Source organism: Falco cherrug, chromosome 5, assembly GCF_023634085.1.
Source record: "Falco cherrug isolate bFalChe1 chromosome 5, bFalChe1.pri, whole genome shotgun sequence".
NCBI classification, from domain to species: Eukaryota; Metazoa; Chordata; class Aves; order Falconiformes; family Falconidae; genus Falco; species Falco cherrug.
In genome coordinates this window covers 56,000,792-56,021,813 of record NC_073701.1, presented here as the reverse complement: position 1 = coordinate 56,021,813, position 21,022 = coordinate 56,000,792, and the positions used below count along the sequence as shown (strand labels likewise).

The following is a 21,022-nucleotide window of genomic DNA, read 5'->3' as shown; positions in this document are numbered from 1 at the left end:
TATGCTGATGTGCTTCTTTTAGTAAGTATTTAGAAATAAATGATGGAATAAGGAGATAGCTGTTATAAGCTCTCCTGTCCACCATGCAGGTTCCAAGCAAGTGGAGGGAAGGAGCAAATAACCTTCACATATATTTAGTAAAAGATGGGAAAAAAAGTATTGACCAAGTCTTTCCACTTTGCATGAGGGCTATCCAGAAGTGCCATGAAATGCAGTATGAAAGAGAATTGTCATCTCTACTACATGCTCATACTTCTGGTCAGCTGGAAGTTAGTCAAGAGGTCTTTCAGTAAATTGGTTTATCTGTTACTTAGTGTGCTGGTCAACAGCAGAGTAACAAGGATGAAGTATCCTGATGTATCCTGGTCTAAAGAAAAAAATTGAGCAGGTAGCTGAAGTACTTAAATTCAGAGTGCAGGTGTGAAAGTTTTACAAAGAGGATGATAATTAAGCTTCTTGGAGATTAAAGGATTTTCTGCATGTGCCATGTAATTCAATGCAAGAGAGACTGTAGTCAGAAAAAATCCAATTAAAAAAATTCAGCCTTGTATTTGGTTTAGTGGCATTGCAGTCATTGAAGAGACTAATGAATATGGGACAGATTCAATTTTCTTTATATTAGAGAGCTTGTGCTGTAACCCCAGAAGCTGTATCTAGAAGGGCCCACCTCTAAGGCCGTAACAGCAGAAGCAGAGGCTCCATTCCTGCCTCTGTTCCAGGAAGAGGGAAACACTAAATGTCTCCCAAGACTTCCCCTGTGTTTAAAAAGTCAAGCACCGAACTACCCCATCCTCTTGCCTTTTTTTTGTTGGTGTGACACACACAGACTGTGCCTGACAGGTTAGTCCAAGGGGAGAAAACCTAAGAATCCCTCAGGTCATTTGCTGGAGCACCTGTGCTGGGCATAAACTAAGAGGTTAAATTGGAATGCATTAGGGCAGATTTTCATCCCTTTACATTTTACAGAACATTTATGCTGAAAAAGGATGGATTTTAAAATATTAATTGTTTAAGATGTTTTGCCTAAATATGAACTGTCTCAGTTAATGGTGTTCTAGCACAAAACCGGTGTGAATGAGATCTGAAGCAGATCCTGTGAGATTGCACCATGTAGTATTCAGCACATGGGAGATGTTTGCAGCTCAGAAAAAGACAGTTGTAAGACCTGTGAGCTGGAAATGTAGGTAGGGGAAAAAAATCAACATCTAAGCTGAATAAGTCTATCATAGTTACTCAAAAATAATTGCACCAATGCCAATCTTATGATTTTGTTACACAGAATTATACTTCCAATGGTGTTGCTCAGCTATATGATGAGTGAAATGTTGCGTTCTCTGTGCATTTCCTATTCAAACCACATTCCCCTACAGTAATTTTAAACATCCATTATAACCTGTCTTTGCATCTTTTTCCTAAATGCGTGGTTACCATGCTTTGTTCATTTAAAGGGATCATGTTGCATGTAGCTTGTGAACTAAGTACTTATCAGAGTGGTTTGGGGAAACAGAATTGCTCTGTGTATGTTATTGTATGTTCAGCTAAAAAAATCACTGGATTTTCCTTTTTTTAATCAATTCATTGGTGACTCACACTAGTGGTGTTTGACGTTCTGTCAGTCTCATGATTTTCATTTGTAAGGAAACTGGCCAGAATATCGACAGCTATTGTTTATTGGTCATGTTGCTATTTCAGGGTAGATGCTGGAGGACCTTAACAAAATGATGTTTCTGTGATAACTGAACATGCCAAAGGCAAGCACCTACTGCAGGTTTCATTTAAATCTTACCTGTTTTCTTCTTGGAAGAGGAGAAGTGTGTGGCAGTGATTTTATGGAGAGTGCTTACCTACACCGTTCACTAGTTTCATCTTGAATTGCAATTCTCATGCTAGCAGAGAAGTCATGGCTCACTGCAGCCAAAAAAAGAGTGATGAGCTCTCCTGACGAGATGAGTAATGAAGGGTATGACACCTTCCCAAGGTTACAGGTGAAGCTGTGGCAAGCTGAGGTTTCTTCCTTCCTCTTTGTGCCTCCAGACATTTCTTCACTGGCTGATAAAATCACATTTTTACATGCAGAACCCAGACAGTATAAAAGCCCTCATTCTTGGAAGCACATCAAGTCTTGTGGTGACCCAGACCCTCAGGTTACCAGCATGAAATTTAGAGTAGGGTTTTGACAATAGATGAAATTGGCTGTAGGGCATCAGAGGCAACAAAGCTCTGGGGAGAAAAGAAAGAGGCAATAGGGGAACAGAGATGGGGATGCTAATGAGAAGGAAAGGTCTTTCTAGGGTAAGGTTTCCTATTGTATTACACACAAGCATCTATAACCTGTATTGCCTCTGAATTACAGGGTTAGTTTCACTTTTTTCTGGCAGATACTCCAAAGGTTATATATGTGGATAACTGACTAGCTGAAAAGGGTCACATAGACATAGTCCAGCTGGCTGGACAAAAATGCACATCGCTCTCAGCTTATCTGAAGTAAAGCAAAATACACTGTCTTTGGCTGTCCTTGTTACACAATAACAGGAAGATTTTGGTGGGAAAAGAATGTTGCAGGTGGGAACAGAAAACTACAGAAGAGAAACTAGGGGTGGGCTTGGTATTTAGGCAACTAACCAATAATGAGCTTAACTTTTGTAATATGTATGAGCTAATTATAAGAAGGCATAAAAGGTGACTGTAAGGTACAATAAAAGAAGTCTGCTGATCACTCATATTGAGTGACTGTGTCTTCCCTCCGTCGCGACAATATACATGAAAAGATGGTAATATGTACACCTTAAGGCAGAGCTTTGGGACTTGTTTTATGTTACTTATAAAGTCCCTCAACGCCTTCTTTAAAAACTCCTAGTTGAGTTTTTCTTTATCCTTTGTTTTATATCCAAAAGCTGTTGCTGCTTCAGGTCATCTTGCCTGAGTTCTTAATTGAAATCTAAAGGCTTCAAGCTGCTTAAATTAAAAAAGAAAAAAAAATCCTGGACTGCAGACACAATGAGCCTGTGGTTTCTCCTCTGTCATGAATGTGATTTTGGCACAACATCCCGCATAGCTGCAAAGAAAATCTAAGCCAAACTTTCCCTGCAATTCCTCCTGCCATTTTTTTGCTCAAGGAGACCACCAGCAACTTACATTTAGCTGTTGTTATTCACATTTAACATCCTCATTTTAAAATAAACACTTAGTTCGGGTATTAGATACCCAGGAATTGCATTTTTAGCTAAATGTGTAGTTTTATCTTGATTGTTGAATATGCTCTGCTGGGTGATTCTCTCCACGGGCTTTAGTAGTTTTTGCATGCACAGGAAGCTGCATCTAATCCCTGGCCACGGCAGTGCTGCTGTGTGCTGTCATCTGAAGTGTTCAGGATGAGAACAAGAATATTGATACTTATGTCAGATGCCTTTCATGAAGTTAGCCGAGGCCTGGTCTGAGCCTTTTTGACTCAGTGGGAAGCTTCTCGTTGATTTCAGCTGGGATTTAAAATAGGACCCAAAGGGAAAAATCTAGCTCTTGTCCTATGTTTGAAGAGCTTTGCTCATAGGGAAATAAACAGCAGAGCTGTGCTTCCTTGGCCCCCTCCTCAGCTCTCACCGAATGGACACCCAGTTTATACCAAGTTAAATGTCTTCTGCCAGCATAGAAATTTTCTAGTTCAAGCAGTGCTTGTAGCACGAAATCAAGGTTTTACTTCATTGCCAGCATAAGAGCATCTGTTTTAGGGACTCTACAGCCAACTCAAGTCTGAAGTATAGAAAAGACCTGTATTACAAGGACCTAACTCCGATGCAGATCGTTTAAAAATAGTGGGTTTTACACTGTTTAATTGCACCCAGTTACCACCCAGTCCTCTCCTGCCTACCAATGAAAAGAGAACGTGCCAGGCCCATTTTCTCTTTGCCCCTTTGCTAAGATTATTTCTCTTCTGGTACTTCAGCATTAGCATGGGAACAGGATGTACATGCATGAAATTACCAGTTTTGTGATGAGTTTTACAGGTCGTCCTAGTCTGAAGCTAGATCACAGCAAAAGTCTCCACCTTCAAGCATGCTAGAGAAACTCTTAGATAAACAGCCACCATGCATTTCATTTACTTTTTGGCTTTCATGTAAGAGCCCAGATTTCAAATCTTAGCTTTTGATGTTATTAATCACGACAAGGCATTGGTGCTGCTGGTCTGTCTCTGTGCTTTTTGCCATTCTTTAGTGGGATATGGAATGTGGGAGAAGTATCAGCTGCTATGTTTAAACTAGGAAACAGCTACAAAGGAAAAGCAAAGAAGAAATGCTGTATCCTTTCTGTCCTTCTTTATGATCCCTCTTGCAGAAGGAATGGCTTTTGTGAGACTTCTGTAACCTGGTTCATAGTTAAACCCATGATTTTAAGAACAGTGAAAACTTAAGCACTTTATGCTGAGATTTTTGTTGTGGCCCTCTTCCACTTTTCCCCAGGTAATTGCCTAAGTATGTGGTTTTATTTTTATTTTTTTTAAAAGCATTTCCAGGCAAAATTGTTCTGCCATTTCCAGGAATGAGATTAGAGAAAGTTGTTTTGCCTATGGATGACAAGGTTGGAGAAACTACTCGTTGTGAAGATGTGTCTTCTTGAAGCGCTGGAACACGGACATGCATTCAGTAGGTACTGGCTGAGGGAGAGAAAGCCCTTTTCAGGAAAGTCTTTTTTCTGCTTATCGCGGTGAAAATTCACCCAGACTTAGCTGCATTTGGAAGTTCTTAGAAAGGATACAGTTCAGCGTGCTCAGGGGAGAAGGCATTTTGTGATGACTTTTCCCAAGGATTTTGTGTATATTGGAGGAAAGTTTTTTCTTGACTTTGCAAAGTTCCTTTCAGTTCAGCTCTTCAGGGATGGGAAACACAATAATTAAAGATGTCCGTGTAGACTTACGCAGATGTCTTGGACCATATGTGTTAGGGTATAGATTTTAATTTGAATGATTACATATGTTTTTCCTTCATCAGTCACCTGCTGCATAGTACTAAGTGATCTAAAAAACAGTCACTGGGAGAAATGTTCTAAAGAATAGCTCATCTCATTTCGATGTAGGTGCCTAAACTAGGGCAGGTGAGAAACACTTTTTTCAATGTCAGTTTTCTCCCTTTGTGGAGGGAGTTTAGGTCTCTAGCTCAGTTAGCTACCTCAGGTCTGCTCTGCAGATGCCTGCATTTTGCTACAATGAATCCCAGTGTAGGTGTCTCAGATCATCCTCTCTGGGCTAATGGTTGCTTTCGACCTTCATTTCTTTGATCCTCATTTATTAATCTATACAGTGGGGAGAACACCATGGTTTTGCTCTAAAGGGTGGTTATAAGATAAAATCATGAATAAATGTGTGTTGCAATGAATATTCAGAGGCTGCACCATACAATAGCTCTCCCCCCACCACATATGCTCAGAGAAGGCTGAGAACATTGTTTAGTAATTAAGGCATGAGCATGGAAAAAAAGGGAAAAACGTTGCTGCTCGTTAAATAGTCACTGTCTACCTTCTGCAGGAGGTTCTTGAAGAAGGCAGAATATGTGGTTATTTAATTAAAAAAGGGAGGTAAAAATAAGTTCATCCAGGCAATATTCATTCTAGGGTTCATTAAGTTTGAAGTGCTTTGTGACCATAATATTTTCCTTTTAATGTCATTCTGCTTGTAAACAGACACTTCTGAGCTTGTTTTTTATGTGCATGTATTTTTATAATTATTTATATTGATGTTCTGCTGATTTTAATCAACTCCTCATTTGAGTTTTTACAATTTGCATAACCAGTGTCTTTCTGTTAGGGTCAGCTCAGCAGTGTTGAACGGAATAGCTGCCTTCTGAGCACTGTGACCTATAATTTTTCAAAGCATTTACAGCTTAGGTAAAGTTGAGGGGGTTTTCACTGGTCAAAAAGAAAAAGAAACATACCTGAAAAAGGCTTGTCACAGTTTCTCCTTTACACAAATTGAGTAATTACAAAGTTAGAAATCTGTGTACCTTATGAGCACTGGAACATTGTCCAAAAGAAGTCATCAGACAGGGGCATGAGAGGACCTGGAGTCCCTCCGAGCCTGGCAGCAGGAGCTGTTCTGGCAGGAGGAAGATGGCATGTCCTGCAGCAAAGGAGGGAGCCGCACAGGAACCTTGCCAAGGGTGACCCTGGCAGCAAGCTGGCAGGCTGCCTGCTGGTGAGGCAGATGGAATAGTGTCCTGCTCGTTGCTGGGACTCCATCAGTTGTGAGGTGCTTGGGTTTCTAGAGGGTATTGCTTGGTCGGGATTTGGGGAGAAAATATGTGGGGAATTGTTTTTGCTGGAAACGTACACTGCAGGGAACAGGGGATATAGAAAATTTCTTTTACTTTAAATGTTCGAATACTCCCAGTAGTACTGTTTCTTTATTGCTTGGAAAAAGCACTGGGAAGGGAAAAGCTGGAAATGTATAGGCAACAGATAAGCAATCCTGCATTATTTTTGCAATGTGGGATCAAAGAGCTTATGTTCAGAACCGTGGCTTCTGTGTTGGATTTCAGGGCAATTTACCTAAATTACTTTCTTTTTTTAAAACGTTTTTGCTGAACTGCGGCTCAGGCAGTACCAAAGCAGAGAGAGGACAGTTAATAAACTTGTTTCCTTACTCATTCTACCAAAGCTTTATTTCATGAGTAGTTGGCATTGAATGGCAAAATATCCTGTACAGCCCTTGAGAGCTGCGAAACTGTCACTCTGCTCCTCGGTGCATAAATATCAAGGTCAGATCTCAGCGTTGACCTTCTGCATGGTAGCATTTTATATTGTGGCTGTGCCAATGCAGCAACACAGCTGTGCTAGAGCACAGATTATTGAAGAGAGACCAAAGTTTTTTGGGGAAAAAAGTGGTGCTGATAGTACAAACTTGTAGCATCAGAATTCTTATTGTCAGTCGTGGACAACAATGTAGAGTTTACTTTAATTTTTCTTTTCTTCTGGTTTATATTCATCTAATAGGCTTTGCAGAGGAGTGTTTTAGACTGGTCTGAAACTTGCCTGTTAACCAAACCAAGTCTGTTGATTTCAGTGTTAGCAGAAGCACACCCAAAGTCAGCTTTCCAAGGCAGAGACTGTACTTAGCTTGTGTGCCGAGGCCACCAGTGCATGCAAATGAGTAATCATGAATGTAGGCGACAGTACGGCTCAGCACAGAGGACCCTTGAGCAAGGTCTAGTCATGTACCTCAAGTATTCCAGGCAGCCCAGCCACATGGGAATGGGGCTGCACTTGGGTCAGCCACCATGGCGAGAAGCAGACGTGGCTGTCACAGGCCTGGCACCTCGCTCGTGTGGCTCTGCTGCTTCCAGGGCTTCAGCTCCCACCAGTGGGGCAGAGAGACAGGGACAGCTCAGGTACCTCACTACCACAGCATTGACACGTCCTTATTTGCCTTAACTGTTTCGCGTGCATGTTAGCTCTCTTACCAAGATGTCCAAACTGTCCACAGCGCACCTTTGCTCTGAAGCTTGTGGGATTACCCGAGATATCATTATCCTGGTAGAGCCCTGGGCAAATGGGAACCGTCGGCTCGACACAGTGTTTGAGTGTCCACAGTGTTTGTTCCCATCGGTCACGTGTTGGCAGTGAAGGGCTTTGTGCTCTGTAGGTTTCTGACAACAATCCAGTCCCACTCTAATTATTACTGTTCCTGTTAGATGGAAACTCAGGGTCATTATGACAAATAGACATAATTTATGGATACTGCAGCACTTTATATTGTCTCTAGTAGCGTGTACTTAGAGGCATAGTTTTGAGGCTGGCAGATGTAAAATTTGACACACCAGCTGCGTCTTAGTTTGCAGGCAGAGATGCAGATTGTGTTGTCCTTATTTGTTCTATTTGGTGTGATTAGTCAGGTACAAAATTTGCAAGGGCTGGAGTGTTTTGAAGAAATCATAGTTCTTGTGTATTTTATTTCCTGACCTACTTGCAAGAAAAAATAAGAGTGAGAAGTTCTTTTGTACCTATGTATCTAACAGGTTGCCCAGAGAAGCTGTGGGTGTCCCATCGTTGGAAGCATTCAAGGCCAGGCTGGATGGGGCTTTGAGCAACCTGGTCTAGTGGAAGGCAGCCCTGCCCATGGCAGGGGAGTTGGAATTAGGTGATCTTTAAGGTCCCTTCCAACCCAAACCCTTCTGTGATTCAATGGTTCTGTGATTTTTGTCTATGCTTTCTGCAATAGAGAAAATAGTGTTTTGTATTGCAGGATCTCAGCAGGGTACTTTACAAATCACTACCACCATTTTGGGGGTCTTTGTTATTTTGGGAGAATACTTTAAAAAGTAATTATTTATGAGTTCCATTCCTGGAATGAAATGCAGGCAGAATTCCATCACTGCTGACTTCTGCAATCAATTCACAATCAAGCTAATACTATATAGTCTGTCCAGGGTGGTTTTCAGGACCCATCCTTCAACAGAAAGGTGATGTTTGAGGCCCAGGTTGCCAAATTAACCATAAAAGGTGTACGTATAGGCTCCCGAGTTTTGATACCATGTGCTGCCATCGGGGATGGAGATGTGAGTTTTCAGTAGTTCTTTAAGTGCCATCTGAATTTTCTACATAGTATTCATTTTCAAGGTAACAAAGGAAAGAAATCGCAGAGCCCGGGCTTATTTAAAATGCATTCAGACTAGCCTCAGAGGCAGATCCAGGATCTTCTGTACAGGCACCATCCACGATGTCCCTCTCTGTTGTAAATTCAATGATAGATAAATTGGGTTTTAGATTAACAGGGCACACGAAAAGGAAGATACAGATAAATTAAGAGAATGGGATTTAATACAGCTCTTGAGCAAAGGGACCTACTAAAAATGAAAGATCTCTGAGCATGAAACAGTAGGAGGAAGGAGCATCCCAAGAATTGGGAAAGTCTTTTAGGCAAAAGGAGTTTACACAGGCTTTTGTGGTCTGAACGTGAGAGAAAGTCTGAAGAAGTCCCAAGTGGATTTTGAGTACATCCCCACACACACCAGTGTGAGCACTCTGGAGGCAGGGATGGTTCTTCAACTGGTTAGCAGGCATTTCTTAGCTGAGAAAGGTGATGGGGCTAAGGTTGCGAAGTTTGAAATTAGGTAAAGGCAGCTCCTAAGCTTTTTTTTTTTAAGAACTTGGCTGAATTAAACACATGTACGTGAACTGCAGGAATTAGGAAAGAAGAGGAAAGTGGAAAGACTGTGCAAGTCAGCTGATAAGAATGAAAGTGCTTGTGTACGGGGGAGGAGATAGGTGGCACATTCGTTTAGGGAATAATGTCTCTGTTTTCCATTCTGAGGTTGAGAGGTCTGTCTGATTTCACTATCACTCATTCTGGAGGCATCCTCTTGAAATTATTCCCATTTTTCATTTTTGAAATCTGACTGTTCCAGAGATGAGGTGTAAAATACCATTGGTGGCTTTTTGCCTGAGCAGCAGTTTTATGTTTTCCTGTGGACTCTGTGAGCTTTCTTTCAATTAAGTAGCCCAGCAGCTCCAGTGCCATGCTGTTACTGGCAATAAGGAAAAAGACACTATTTTATATATGTATTTTTAGTACTGGTTTTGCCTCTAATTCTAGCTGAGACGGGTAAAATTAAAATGTCTGTCGCTCACTCTACAGCCTGCCTGAAACACACAGATGCTCCATAAACAAGGGCACACTAGGATCACACATATTTTATGGTAGGTTATAAGCTGGGCCTTGGAGACTGCCACTGACCCTTTGAACAAGAACAATATTTAATTTTTAAATAGTTGTTTTATTATTAAAGAAGCTACCACCCTTTCTCCCCAGATATTGCTTGCAATTTATAATGCCAGCTTACTCTGTTCCAAAATACATTTTTGGGTAAAGGCTCCTATGTCATTAAACTTATTAATATTTTTCACTCTCAGAGGAGAACTAGAAACACTGACAATGACTTTTAGCTTTTCAGAAATCATTATCAGATCTTGCTAGCTGACATTGATTCTAGTTTTCCTATAAGATCTGACATGAAAAAAGGTTACTCTGCTAAATGAAGCATGAATAAAGCCAGGGTGCAAACATTATGCAGTGTTAGTAGAAAGAATACCAAGGCTGGTACTGTGTGTCAGTGCCCTGTGTGTGGTTCACTTATGACCTTTACAGTCACAAAAGTATGAGGAATCAAATAATAATTACTCTGAATGAGTGATAATGGCGCTACCCAGCTGTAGGGTGTCTTGAATGTTGTTCCTGCGCCCCCTTTACACTGCAGAAGTCTCATTCCTGCTTCTCTTCCTTGCTGCTGCTTTCCCTCTTGAAACCATTGACCCATGATCCCAATCTCAATTTCTTAATTAGATAATCTTAAAAAAAATGTAATTAATATTCCCTTCTTTGCAAAATGGAGATTAGGGATTTGTTGAGATCAAATTATATTTGGAGTACGAGGAAAGAGTATTATATAAATAAGCAGCCTTCCACCCCCAAAAATTTAGTATTTAAATAACCCATCAGTTGGCTCTGTGTGTGTATGCGTGACTTAGCTAATCATCTAGTTGGTGGTAAATGTGAGTGAAAGAAAATGCCCTCTGCAAAGGAAATTAAAAATGTTAGCAAGACAGCCTAAGGAATGTTTTAGGATGTGGCTGAAAAACAGTGCCAGAAGTGGATTTTTTTCATCTCTTGGTATCCATGATACCAAGGCATGCTAAACCTGAGTAAAGAAGAAAGGTGTTAGTGGAGAAGGAGAAAGGTGGAGAAAAGCTTCCCTGCTCCCAGCAAATCATTCTCTTGCACAGTAGAGTAACTAGCCATGTCTGGTTTGGGCTTTTGCTTTGCTGGAGACTGTGGAAAAGGCAGGCAATTGGAGGAGACTGACCACCTATCGCTAGGGCAGTCTCAAGGAAACGAGAAGGAGAATAGCAGGGACACAGGATGACAGAGTTTTATGAGTCTCACTATCACAGATAGGAACATGATCTTGCCACCAGACTGTGAGGAGCTGGGACAACTTTAAGTGTATCAGTCTTACAGCGTTTTAATGCATGCAAAGAATGTTCCTTCTGGGTTGGTGTTCATTTAAAAAAGTGGTCCATATGAATACAGTAAGCAAACCACATGGAGGATGGCAAGATTCATTAAGTGCAGTTGAGGATACTGTTTGACAGTAATGAATAGTCTATTGATTAATGAAGAGAAGTGGATGTGAATGCACACAGAATCCTTGAGTGCTTTTATGTTGCTCCACTGCCAGCAGCCAGCTGAGAAGTATAGTAGAGCATTTGGCAGTGATGGGGGGATTCAAACTGATTTCTTCAAACTGATGTGCTATAAACATTCCAACTTTTTGCTCTTAAAGGAGAGGCTGTCAGAGATTTCAGATTTTTTTCCAGTTCTCAACAATCTTCTTTAACTTCACTGGAAATACACCTCTGTGATCCACCCAGCTACTGATCCAGTCTGAATATTGGTGCTGGAAACTTTGCTTTAGGATTAGAAGAGGTTTTTCCTTTTAGGAGAGTTATAAAAACATATCCAGGTGTCATATGACCAGAGCTTAAGTGACTTACTGCTCTGAAAATGTTATCTGGGTGTCCTATTGTTCTAATTAACATTTTGCTTTCTTGACTAGTCTGATCATGAGGCACACAGGTACTGGCTATAAAAAGTAGGGTTACAGAAAAAAAGAAGGTAAAGAATTGGGTGTACTGACAAGAACTGAATGAACAAAAGAAAGCTTCTACCTGTCAGAGAGATTGCTCTACTTGCTATATGTGGGCTTCATACAAGATTTTGTATGAAGGGAAAAAAGAAAGATGTGGGGAGCAGGAGAGCGTGGTTTTTTGACCAATAAAAATTATTTCTGTGAAATACTGTCTTCTAGTTTGACAGGAGTCAGACACGTATAGATATGTGAATACATTCCTACAAAAGCATTAAAACTTGGCATTGGGAGAACAGCAAGGTCTGAGGAACTATCCATGTATTTACTGATCTGAACTGGTACAGACTTGCCTTTTTTTTTTTTCTTTTTTTTTTTAATGCTTTTAGTCAGAGAATCACAATAACAGAGAAGGCTACAGGTGAAAAAATTATTAACCTGTGGACACCTAATAGGGAAGAAGCTTGGCAAGAGGAAAATTGGTGTAAGATAGTAAGGTATCCACTTGTTAGTCAATCACATCATTGCTAGAAGACACAGCAATGTCCAGGCAAGATCAGCAGCAGTCTTGGTTCAACTGGCTCTTAAAGGTCAACATCTGTTTTGACATCCTTCCTTCTTGTTTGGCTCTTTTAAGCTGCTCAGACAAATGATTTCTACCTTGCATTGCCATGGCTTCCAAAAAAAATAAGAAAGCACCCAAAACCTTCCAGTTAGGTAACTGAGAAGCTGCAGAGCACAGATAATAGCAACAGAGATCAGTGTTCCTACAGGAGCAAGTTCACGGTGTAGTAGCACTTCCCAGCTTTAAGTACAAGAAGGCTTTGGGAGGAAAGCATCATAAACTAATAAAATTTGGTTTCCTGTGGATTTAGTTTCATTATTAATATGAAGCTATGACTGAAGCTTTTCCCTTTTTAGGGCATTTATAGGTTCTATTTCACATGTAGATCCTCTGCTGCCTAATACAAGCAGCTCGCTTTGTTGGCTTCCCCACTATGGGGATCCTAGAGGTTTCCTCTTTTCCAGCACCCACCAGTTGTTGAAGTGGATTTAACAAGCCGTAAGGTTTAGCAGATTACATGCATTTACAAAAACAGAAACACACACATGTAATGAGAACACTTTATCAAGCTAAACAAATTATTTTTTTTTCAACTTTGAATATTATTTCTGATTATCCTTTGAGTTGAGGGAGAGTGGTGACATTGCTTATTTTATCCAGAACTTTTTATATATTGTATAGTAAGTTTACACATCATAAAGGTATATTCAGAACAACCCCCCTTGTTGCTAGCAACTTAAGCTGTCAAATAAAAAAGGTGTTCTGCTATCTAGCTGAGAAAATGTATTAGCATGCGGAAAGCAATGCTGCTTCCTCTGGGAGGTTTTAATCAAGCCTCTTGTACTGATTGAGATGCAGTGCTCAGAAGTGAGAAAAATTATTAACAAAATCAAAAATCTAGAGTGTTTTTCATGGAAACATTCATCAGTATATCTTATGTAATTACGTAGCCAATAAATCAACATAGTGTGTAAGTGCTTCAGTCACGGTGTAAATATCTTAATGACTGAAACATCTTCACACATGAATAATTTATACCTGTATAATTCATTTTTCATATCCATGCTTTACTTCAACATGATAAACTAATCCTTCTCTGTCAGGGAATGTGTGCTTGATTATTGCTTTCTGATTTCTCTTCCCTGTGTTTATGTTCCACAGTTAGACACACTCCATTTCTTCTCTTCTGGTTCCTCTAATGTAGTTATCTTATTTATTCATCCTGTCTGCCTTGGTTTGCCTTCCCATTGCATTTGCACAGGCACGTGGGAAATAACACTAGGGCATAAGCTGATTGTGCGTTTCTCAAGTAACTTGAGAAAGGAGCAGCATCCTGAAAGATTTATTCATTCTCAACAGATATTTGCATTTAGTTCCCTCTCCTCAAGGCAATCCTTACAGAAAGAACTAGCAATAGGCCAGTAACGAGTAGAGCTGTGCCATTTTCTGGATCAACATGAGCTCAAACCTTTGTCACAGTACTGAAGATAAGCATTGCTTGAGTTGTCTTTCCCTGTGTTTGGAGAGCTGGTTTGTAGCTCTAGAAACCACTGGAATATTCCAGAAGAAAAGAATTGTTTCTCAGCACAGGAATGGGAATCGGGAATTCTTAAAGTCTGCTCCGCTGTGCGTGCTTATTTGGCTGTATGCAAGTACTGTGTGAACCCTGCCTTACTCAGACCCTTAACCAAAGCATCTAGGGCAGGAGTTAGGTTGCGATGACTTCCCCGTTTAGTCACTAGAGGAAGACAGGTGGCTGCCGAGGGTGGTTCATCCAGCTTTAAAGCTATTTAGTGCCTGCAGCTCCAGCCAGGAATGCTACTGGGTGGGCTCTCTTCTTTTGGATCACAGTTTAAAGTTTGCTTCAGATTTGTGGAACAGCTTATTTTGGTAGTGCCTGTGGAAGTTCAGCCTTCAAAAAGTCAGTCCCAGCTGAATCACTCTGATTTATGTAAATTATGAAAATGATCTGAAAATGAATCACTCTGATTTAATGGGCACTTTTAAAAATAGTATATCTCCCCTTAAAACCCTCAGGTTTCTAACTAGAAAAAAGACAACAGGAATGTAAAAAATATTTCAGATTGTGGGGGGAAAAGGAGTTCTGTAATAATCAACTGATGCTTTACTGGTATTATGTGTTATTCCATCCAAGCACCTTTCTTCACTCAATTTCTATATCCAGTCTACCTACATCACTCTCTAGGAAGAGCACTTTAGCTGAGTGTTAAGTTAATCAAGCTCTCATTCAATTTCTTGTATCATCATATATATATATCATCATATGTTTAGTTTTGTACAATAAATACACTGTTTCAGTCTTTCTCTTTTGTGTCAGAATTACATTTTTGGACTGATATTCTAGATTTAGGACTGAATGGAATATCTTATATCTGTCTTCTCCTCCATACTTTGAAGCCCAGCTGCAGTTCTTCTACAGCTTCAATCTCAGGGACTTCTGAGAGACATCATAGTGGAATGTTTGCTTAGTGTTCTTACAGCAGGCTCCAGTACTCTGTGAATACAAACCTCTTGTTTGCTAGCAGGACGTTTGGTAACTTTGCTCCAGCCTGAGTCTTTTTTTATTCATTTTTTCCTTATGATGATTGTAAGCACCTCCAAAGGCTTCTGATACAGTTTTCTTTGTCTCAGACTTTTTATGTCCTTAAAGGACGTCTTTTCTTACTGTACCTTACTCCACTGAGATCAGTTGATCGATAGGTATCAGCTAGCAGGAGTTCTCAGGCAGTCTCCAGAATGTACTTCACCCTTATCACTGCCTGCTCTGTTTTGGCATTTAGGAAGCATCCTACTGTCTTTTTCCTTTGTTCTGTCTAGCACTTGTCTCTCTTGGGCATAGTTCCTCACCACAGTTGTCAATCATGACTGTTGCTGCCTTCTGTTTTTCTGCTTTCTTTTTTCAGGGTTGGTCATTTACTGTCTGTGCCCTCTTGCAAGGCAGTACTTTATCCAGTGACAGGATATTACAAAAATCCTCTGAACTTCCTCACATGCAGTTTGCTTTAACTCTTACTATTTCTAGCTGTCAGGCCTCCAGCACTTTCACAATTTTCTCCTAAATCGTCCTTTGTTTTTGTGAGGGATTTCTCGTCAACTCTTTCTTTTCCTTCTTCATTTGATTATTATAGCTGTTGTACACAGACGTTCCCCTTCTTTTCTGAAAGCTAGCATCCTCCTCTAACCTATTCACGTATTCATTTTTTTCAGATAATTTTCTACGTTTTTCATTAATTCTGTTTCTTCAGCATGCCTATTTTAAACTCCAGGTAATTTTTAACTTCAGTTGTTTGAGAAAGTGATTCACCGGCACATCCCGGTTCTGTAACCTGGTCCATCTCTGCTTCTGACACACTCGGAACCTTCCAGACATCCCAGATCCACAAATTTCATCTTGCTTTTATAATTTGCAATGTTAAGAGCTGATTCTTGACACCTAAACTGATGCTATTCCATAATTTCTTTAAGTGGCATGTTATCTGGTTAAAGAGACAGACTAGCCGTGGAGATTTTATGTGGGAATATATGAAAATTGCGTAAGTACCATATTGGTATAATACTGATCTTTTGTTGTCTAATTTTAACAGATTCAGTAGCAACAGCATCTGGGCCACTGCTAGTTGAAGTTGCCAAAACTCCTGGTGCTGCTCTTGGGGTTGCACTAACTACCTCGATGTGCTGCAACAAACAGGTCATTGTCATAGACAAAATCAAATCTGCGAGTATTGCAGACAGGTGAGTGTGACAGACGGCTGACACTGCAGGTCCATACATACATTTTATTTGTACTTTGGTTTGGATTTAACTTTTCCCTTTTTTGATAAAACTGACTGAACCAGATGCTTTCAAGGTTGCAGGTCTTCAAATCAGCACTTTGTCAGATTGTTATTCCATACTACTGAGTTTAAGACTTCCAGGACACCATTTACTTCAGCTCATTCATGTAGTATTCAATGGTGTAAGCCAGCCCCCATGTAATATGCGACTGTCTACTTGCACTGTGCAACACAGTTTAGAGGTCTGCTCTATTACATGTAATGCTGTGGCGGAGATTAAGATTTTAAAAAATAACAACACACTGGGATTCTTAAAGTAAGCCCACGATATGGAACAGCTGTTAAGGGAAGTAGATGTTGAGGCTTTGCAACCTTGAAGTGTTCTTTTAGAATATATCACTCATTCTTGTGGCACAGTGAGATGGAACTCCTTATTTCTGGATTTTTTTATTGGTATTTTAGAATGCAGCTGAGGTATTAGGAAGACTGGCTTCTGTGTCTTGAAATTATTTTGCTGTAATTTTTCCACTTCATTTAAACCTTTAAATAAAACCATTTAAACCCTTAAAAAAAAAGTTAGGTATTTTTCCCCAGTGGTCTAAACCTCTGTAACAGAGCTGTGGAATCTTTTTTGGGGTGTGTGCGTGTGTGTGTGTGTATGTGTTTATACATATACAGTGTATTTCTATATACACATCTCTATCTTAAAATTCCTTAAATATTATGTTTCAGCAGCAAATTCCTCCTGCATGATCCCAGTCACCCTACCTTGTAACTCCTCTTTGACAACGGTGCTTTTGGTAGCACCCACTTGTAGCAGTGAGTCTACAGCTCCTCTGTGGGCTTTTCCCTACAGTAGAAACTTTTGAGAGTGACGGCCATTGATCCAGGGGTGTTCTCCAGTTCAATGGTGCAGGATGCTTTAATTTTCTCCCTCTGTTTTCTCCCATTTCACAGGGGGTAACCAATTAAAGGAGCTGTCCACTTGACTGGTACGTCGGGATGCTGACTGCTGTGTTTGCATTTCTCAACTCATCCAGTAGCCAGTCTCTTGAGTGCAGCAAGATTTAGCAGATAGCCCCCTCCCCACCCCACTCCTCAAGTCACCATGCTAGCCCTGGTTTCATTATTTGTTTGACTACTGCATAATGTCATCATCATTTACAGCTTTTGTACTAATAAATGTTCAAACTATAACTCAAAAAATGATGAACTGGGTGCTTGTGTGAGGGATATGTGACCAAGTTATTTGAGTCTCCTTAAGCTCTTCTCATTTTATTCAGCTGCCATTCACACACATTTTTATAGTCAGCTACCCCATTCCAGTTCTGTGAGTGATGTCTTGGCATATACTGTATTAACTGAATTGTTTTTAAGGTTTGTACAAATAGATATAAAGTCTGACCAGTGACAATGCCTACAAAACACAAATCTCTCTCGAAAAAAAAGAACACGTTCATAGTTGTCATGACCAGTTTGAAGGCAGTAAAACTCATTCTCCAAGAAAGAGCATATCTGATCATACTGAGTTTTTCCCCTTTTATGTAGATGCGGTGCATTGCATGTAGGAGACCATATTCTGTCCATTGACGGCACCAGCATGGAGTACTGTACGCTGGCAGAAGCAACGCAGTTTTTGGCTAATGCAGCGGATAATGTCAAACTTGAGATTCTTCCTCACCACCAGACACGGCTAGCACTGAAAGGCCCAGAGCATGGTAAGAGGATCTGTAGCACCAAATACCCCTTTCTTTTTCTGTCTTTTACTTTGCCTGCCCTTGCTGAATGGCCAAGAAAGCTATCGCAGCAGTTATGTCTGTAAACGTTGTTTCAGCTCCCCAGGCTGCGCTTCTGCAGTTTCTAAGAATCTCTGTGTTTTCTCGACCTTAATGTACCCTCCGAGATTCCTATGGATAGAGAGGGAAATGTTTTACTGAGAAATGGCTCTGCACACTTGTAGATGTACATAAAGACACCTGTTGACTCTACTGTTGTGGTCGTTGGGGAGGCAACTAGGTAAATTAAAGAGTAAATGAATCTCTAAATTGCTTCTTAAATTTAGAGCAGGGAGGGAGGACCACAGCCAACTTCTTTTCAGCATATTGGCTTGATTGTCTGTTTTGACCACTTAATAACACCTGTTCTCCCCTAAAATGCCTCAAAAAACACGCCACCGCCACCACCCCAGTATTTTCACTTGTTGATGGCATTATTATTTATTGCATCTTCTTTTAAAGTACTTCTGAGATTGCTTCATGGGATCATTGTCAGTGCTTATGAAAAAGGTTTGTTTGGAAGCAATTCCCTAGATCCTAGCCTTTTCCACCATATTTATTTCATACCAACATGCTTGAAGACAATGGCTTTTCATTTTCAAATCAAGTATACATAAAATGTTTTAGTATTTGCGGATGAGAGCTGCCTGTCTTGTCTTCTGACTAATCCTGAGAAAGTGGCTTAATTCACAGCATTCATAAATTCAGTCTAAAATACTACATGTTGGTGGATACCAGAGGAGTAGCAAGGGTTATCAAATACACAGAGAATAGATACCTGTGTTGCAGCATGAACCAGTGGTACCATTTTCTGAGCCTGTGGTACTGTGCTTCTGCCTCCTTTAGACCAATACAAGATTTCTGAGGCCTAGAAATGTCTGTGATGGTAAGTGTTCTTGGACGTCTATCTAAGATCTAGCCTGTCCCTGGATAAGCAATGCTGTAGTCAGCTTGTCAGAGTGGCGAATATTGAAGTAGTGGCTGAGGAGACACTGATTTCTCCTAGACCAGGGTGAACAAAAAGTAACCCTTGTGGTACCATGGTCTTCCATCATTCAGCTGCACCTCCTTCCCCTTTCTGCTTCAGCCGGTTTGAGGGGTGAGGGAGCAGGGAGCTATACTGCAGAGGAAGAATGAGGTGGAGACCAAATCGTGCAATATATTTCCCTTCTTTTCAGTTATGACAGTGCATTGCAAACAGATCTTTCATTTTGCTGAAGCAAAGATGTCACACAATTTTGGGCTGGTTAGAGAAACTTTGAAGAGTGTTTCTTTTGGGAAGATGAGTACCAGGGCCAAAGATTTTAGTAGATGATTGTATTTTACTTTTTTAAGTAAAAATTGTAGATTACTTGAAGCAGTTGGTTTCTTAACCAACATTTAAAACAAATTGATGTTATTAATGTGCTAGTCAGCTTGACCCAGTTAGATGCTAAGAAAAAGCAATGCTCTTGCCATGCCAGAGTTAAGGACTGGCCGCTACAAAATTCTATCAAGGGGATCTGCAGAAACTACCTAAGAGCGTCTTTCGGGGAGAAATCTCCCTGAGGTGATAAAGTTGTTTTCTTAAGTAAGGCAGAATAACTAGAATGTTCAAAGTCCTTCCCAGCCCCTCGCCAGGTGGTGCCACTGCAATATCATGACCAATGCGAGACGTAACATGCTTTATGGAAGCAAGTACTCTCCTGGAAACAGCCTTTCATCAGGTGTGGTATGGCCTAGATGCTGTGGAGTTGGAAAAGCTCCCTTTATGTGTCTGGGATAAGCTGAGTCATTAGGGCTGTATCTGTTGAGCTCAGTTATTGGTCTTATGGGAACATGTTAGGAATTTAAAATGGGCAGGAAAGTCAGTATATAAAATAAATTGAAATTTTAGCCCTAAAATAAAATGGAGAGCACTATAAAAGATCAGCTTTCTTTTTCATGGGTTTTTTCCTTTATACTGTGCTGCTAACATTCATTTCTCTTGCTGGTCCATTAGTTTTATGTTTGCTGTACACAACCCCGGGTTGGAATAGCTCAAATTACCACTAAATTACTACAGTTGCACACAATGGGATTTATTTTTTTTTTACAGAACTTTTGTTGAATTGGGTTTAACCTTCTACAAGCTGAGCAAACTGAATTTGTGTACTTCCCACTTTGTAGGACGTTTTTATCTCTATTCTCAGTGTGAAAATATAAAAAAAAAAAATCAAAGACTACCAGATAATTTCCTGCTGCAAGCAGTCTTTTTAATTAAACAAGGCTCACCGCAACTTAAAAATAATGAAAATCCACCTGGCCACATTGTTCTTATCAGATTTTAATTTTTACACCATAGTTAAAGTTCAGAAACCTTGCTGTCTATGCATGTAATCAAAGAGAAGGTTTCATCTAAGAAGATACGATAAGTCCGTAAGACACATGTGGTGGTATCAGGCTACTGCTGCTGTTTCTGGGACTCTCCTGGTTGGTGTTTTCCAAAGTCTCTGAGGGCGCTGGCGCCGGTGCCAGTACGTGAGGCACCCCAGGGGCCCAGCACCCCTCCTGCCCCTGGCATCACACCCCACCCTCGCCTTTCTTACCTTTGTGGGGGGGGAGTGTGTGGAAACATAATTTCTTTTGATTCCAATAAGTCAGAGGCAGTCTCAGGGAGGGACGCAGGACCAGGGCAACCCAATGGAGGGCACAGAGCCAGGGCCCCCAGAGTCCCGACCACCCCGCAAGGCTGCAGGGACACAGGGGGTTGCCCTGCGCTCTCCCTTTCCTCTCCCTTCCCTGGTGGCATACATTGTAGTGACATGCATTGGCTGTGGGTCGCAGGAGGGCTGATATGTTCATACACCTAGCAGATCGTTACTCATGAAGTGAAACCAAAGGATAGCTTTTCTTCTGGCAGTGCTTGCTGCGAGGGCTACCCATTTCGCCCCTTATTTTGCCTTGAAGTAAGATGTGAAGGCAAGGTGTGGGTTCCACCTGAACAGTCACGATTTTTGGCTACTGAAGTCCAGCATGGGATCATACGTGTCTGTAACCATTATAGGCACAGCAGGTCACAGAGAGACACAGGTAATACACGGCTCATGGGCCAAAGACTGTAACTTACGTTTCATAGTATGGGTGAATCCCTCGGTGGTTTTAAGGCAAATATTCAGTGAATAGTTCCCAGTTTGAAGTGTGCCTCTACAATTCAGCAAGGACACAGCTATGCTGAATTTAATGATGAATAGACTGTATTTAACAACGAGTGACTTTAATCATTTTCCTTTAATATTTGAC

The 21,022-nt window shown here is 40.7% G+C and overlaps 1 protein-coding gene across 8 annotated transcripts in view; it reads left to right on the top strand.

Annotated features, from left to right (window-relative positions):
* The window catches only part of GRIP1 (glutamate receptor interacting protein 1), a 328,966-nt gene that overhangs the window by 261,923 nt on the left and 46,021 nt on the right, over nucleotides 1–21,022 (top strand). For all 8 annotated transcript variants that reach the window (XM_055712779.1, XM_055712778.1, XM_055712781.1 and 5 more), the window contains exons 8-9: nucleotides 15,798–15,945; nucleotides 17,535–17,704. In XM_055712779.1, the coding sequence (XP_055568754.1) occupies nucleotides 15,798–15,945; nucleotides 17,535–17,704 (318 nt within the window). The remainder of the gene's footprint in view (nucleotides 1–15,797; nucleotides 15,946–17,534; nucleotides 17,705–21,022) is intronic.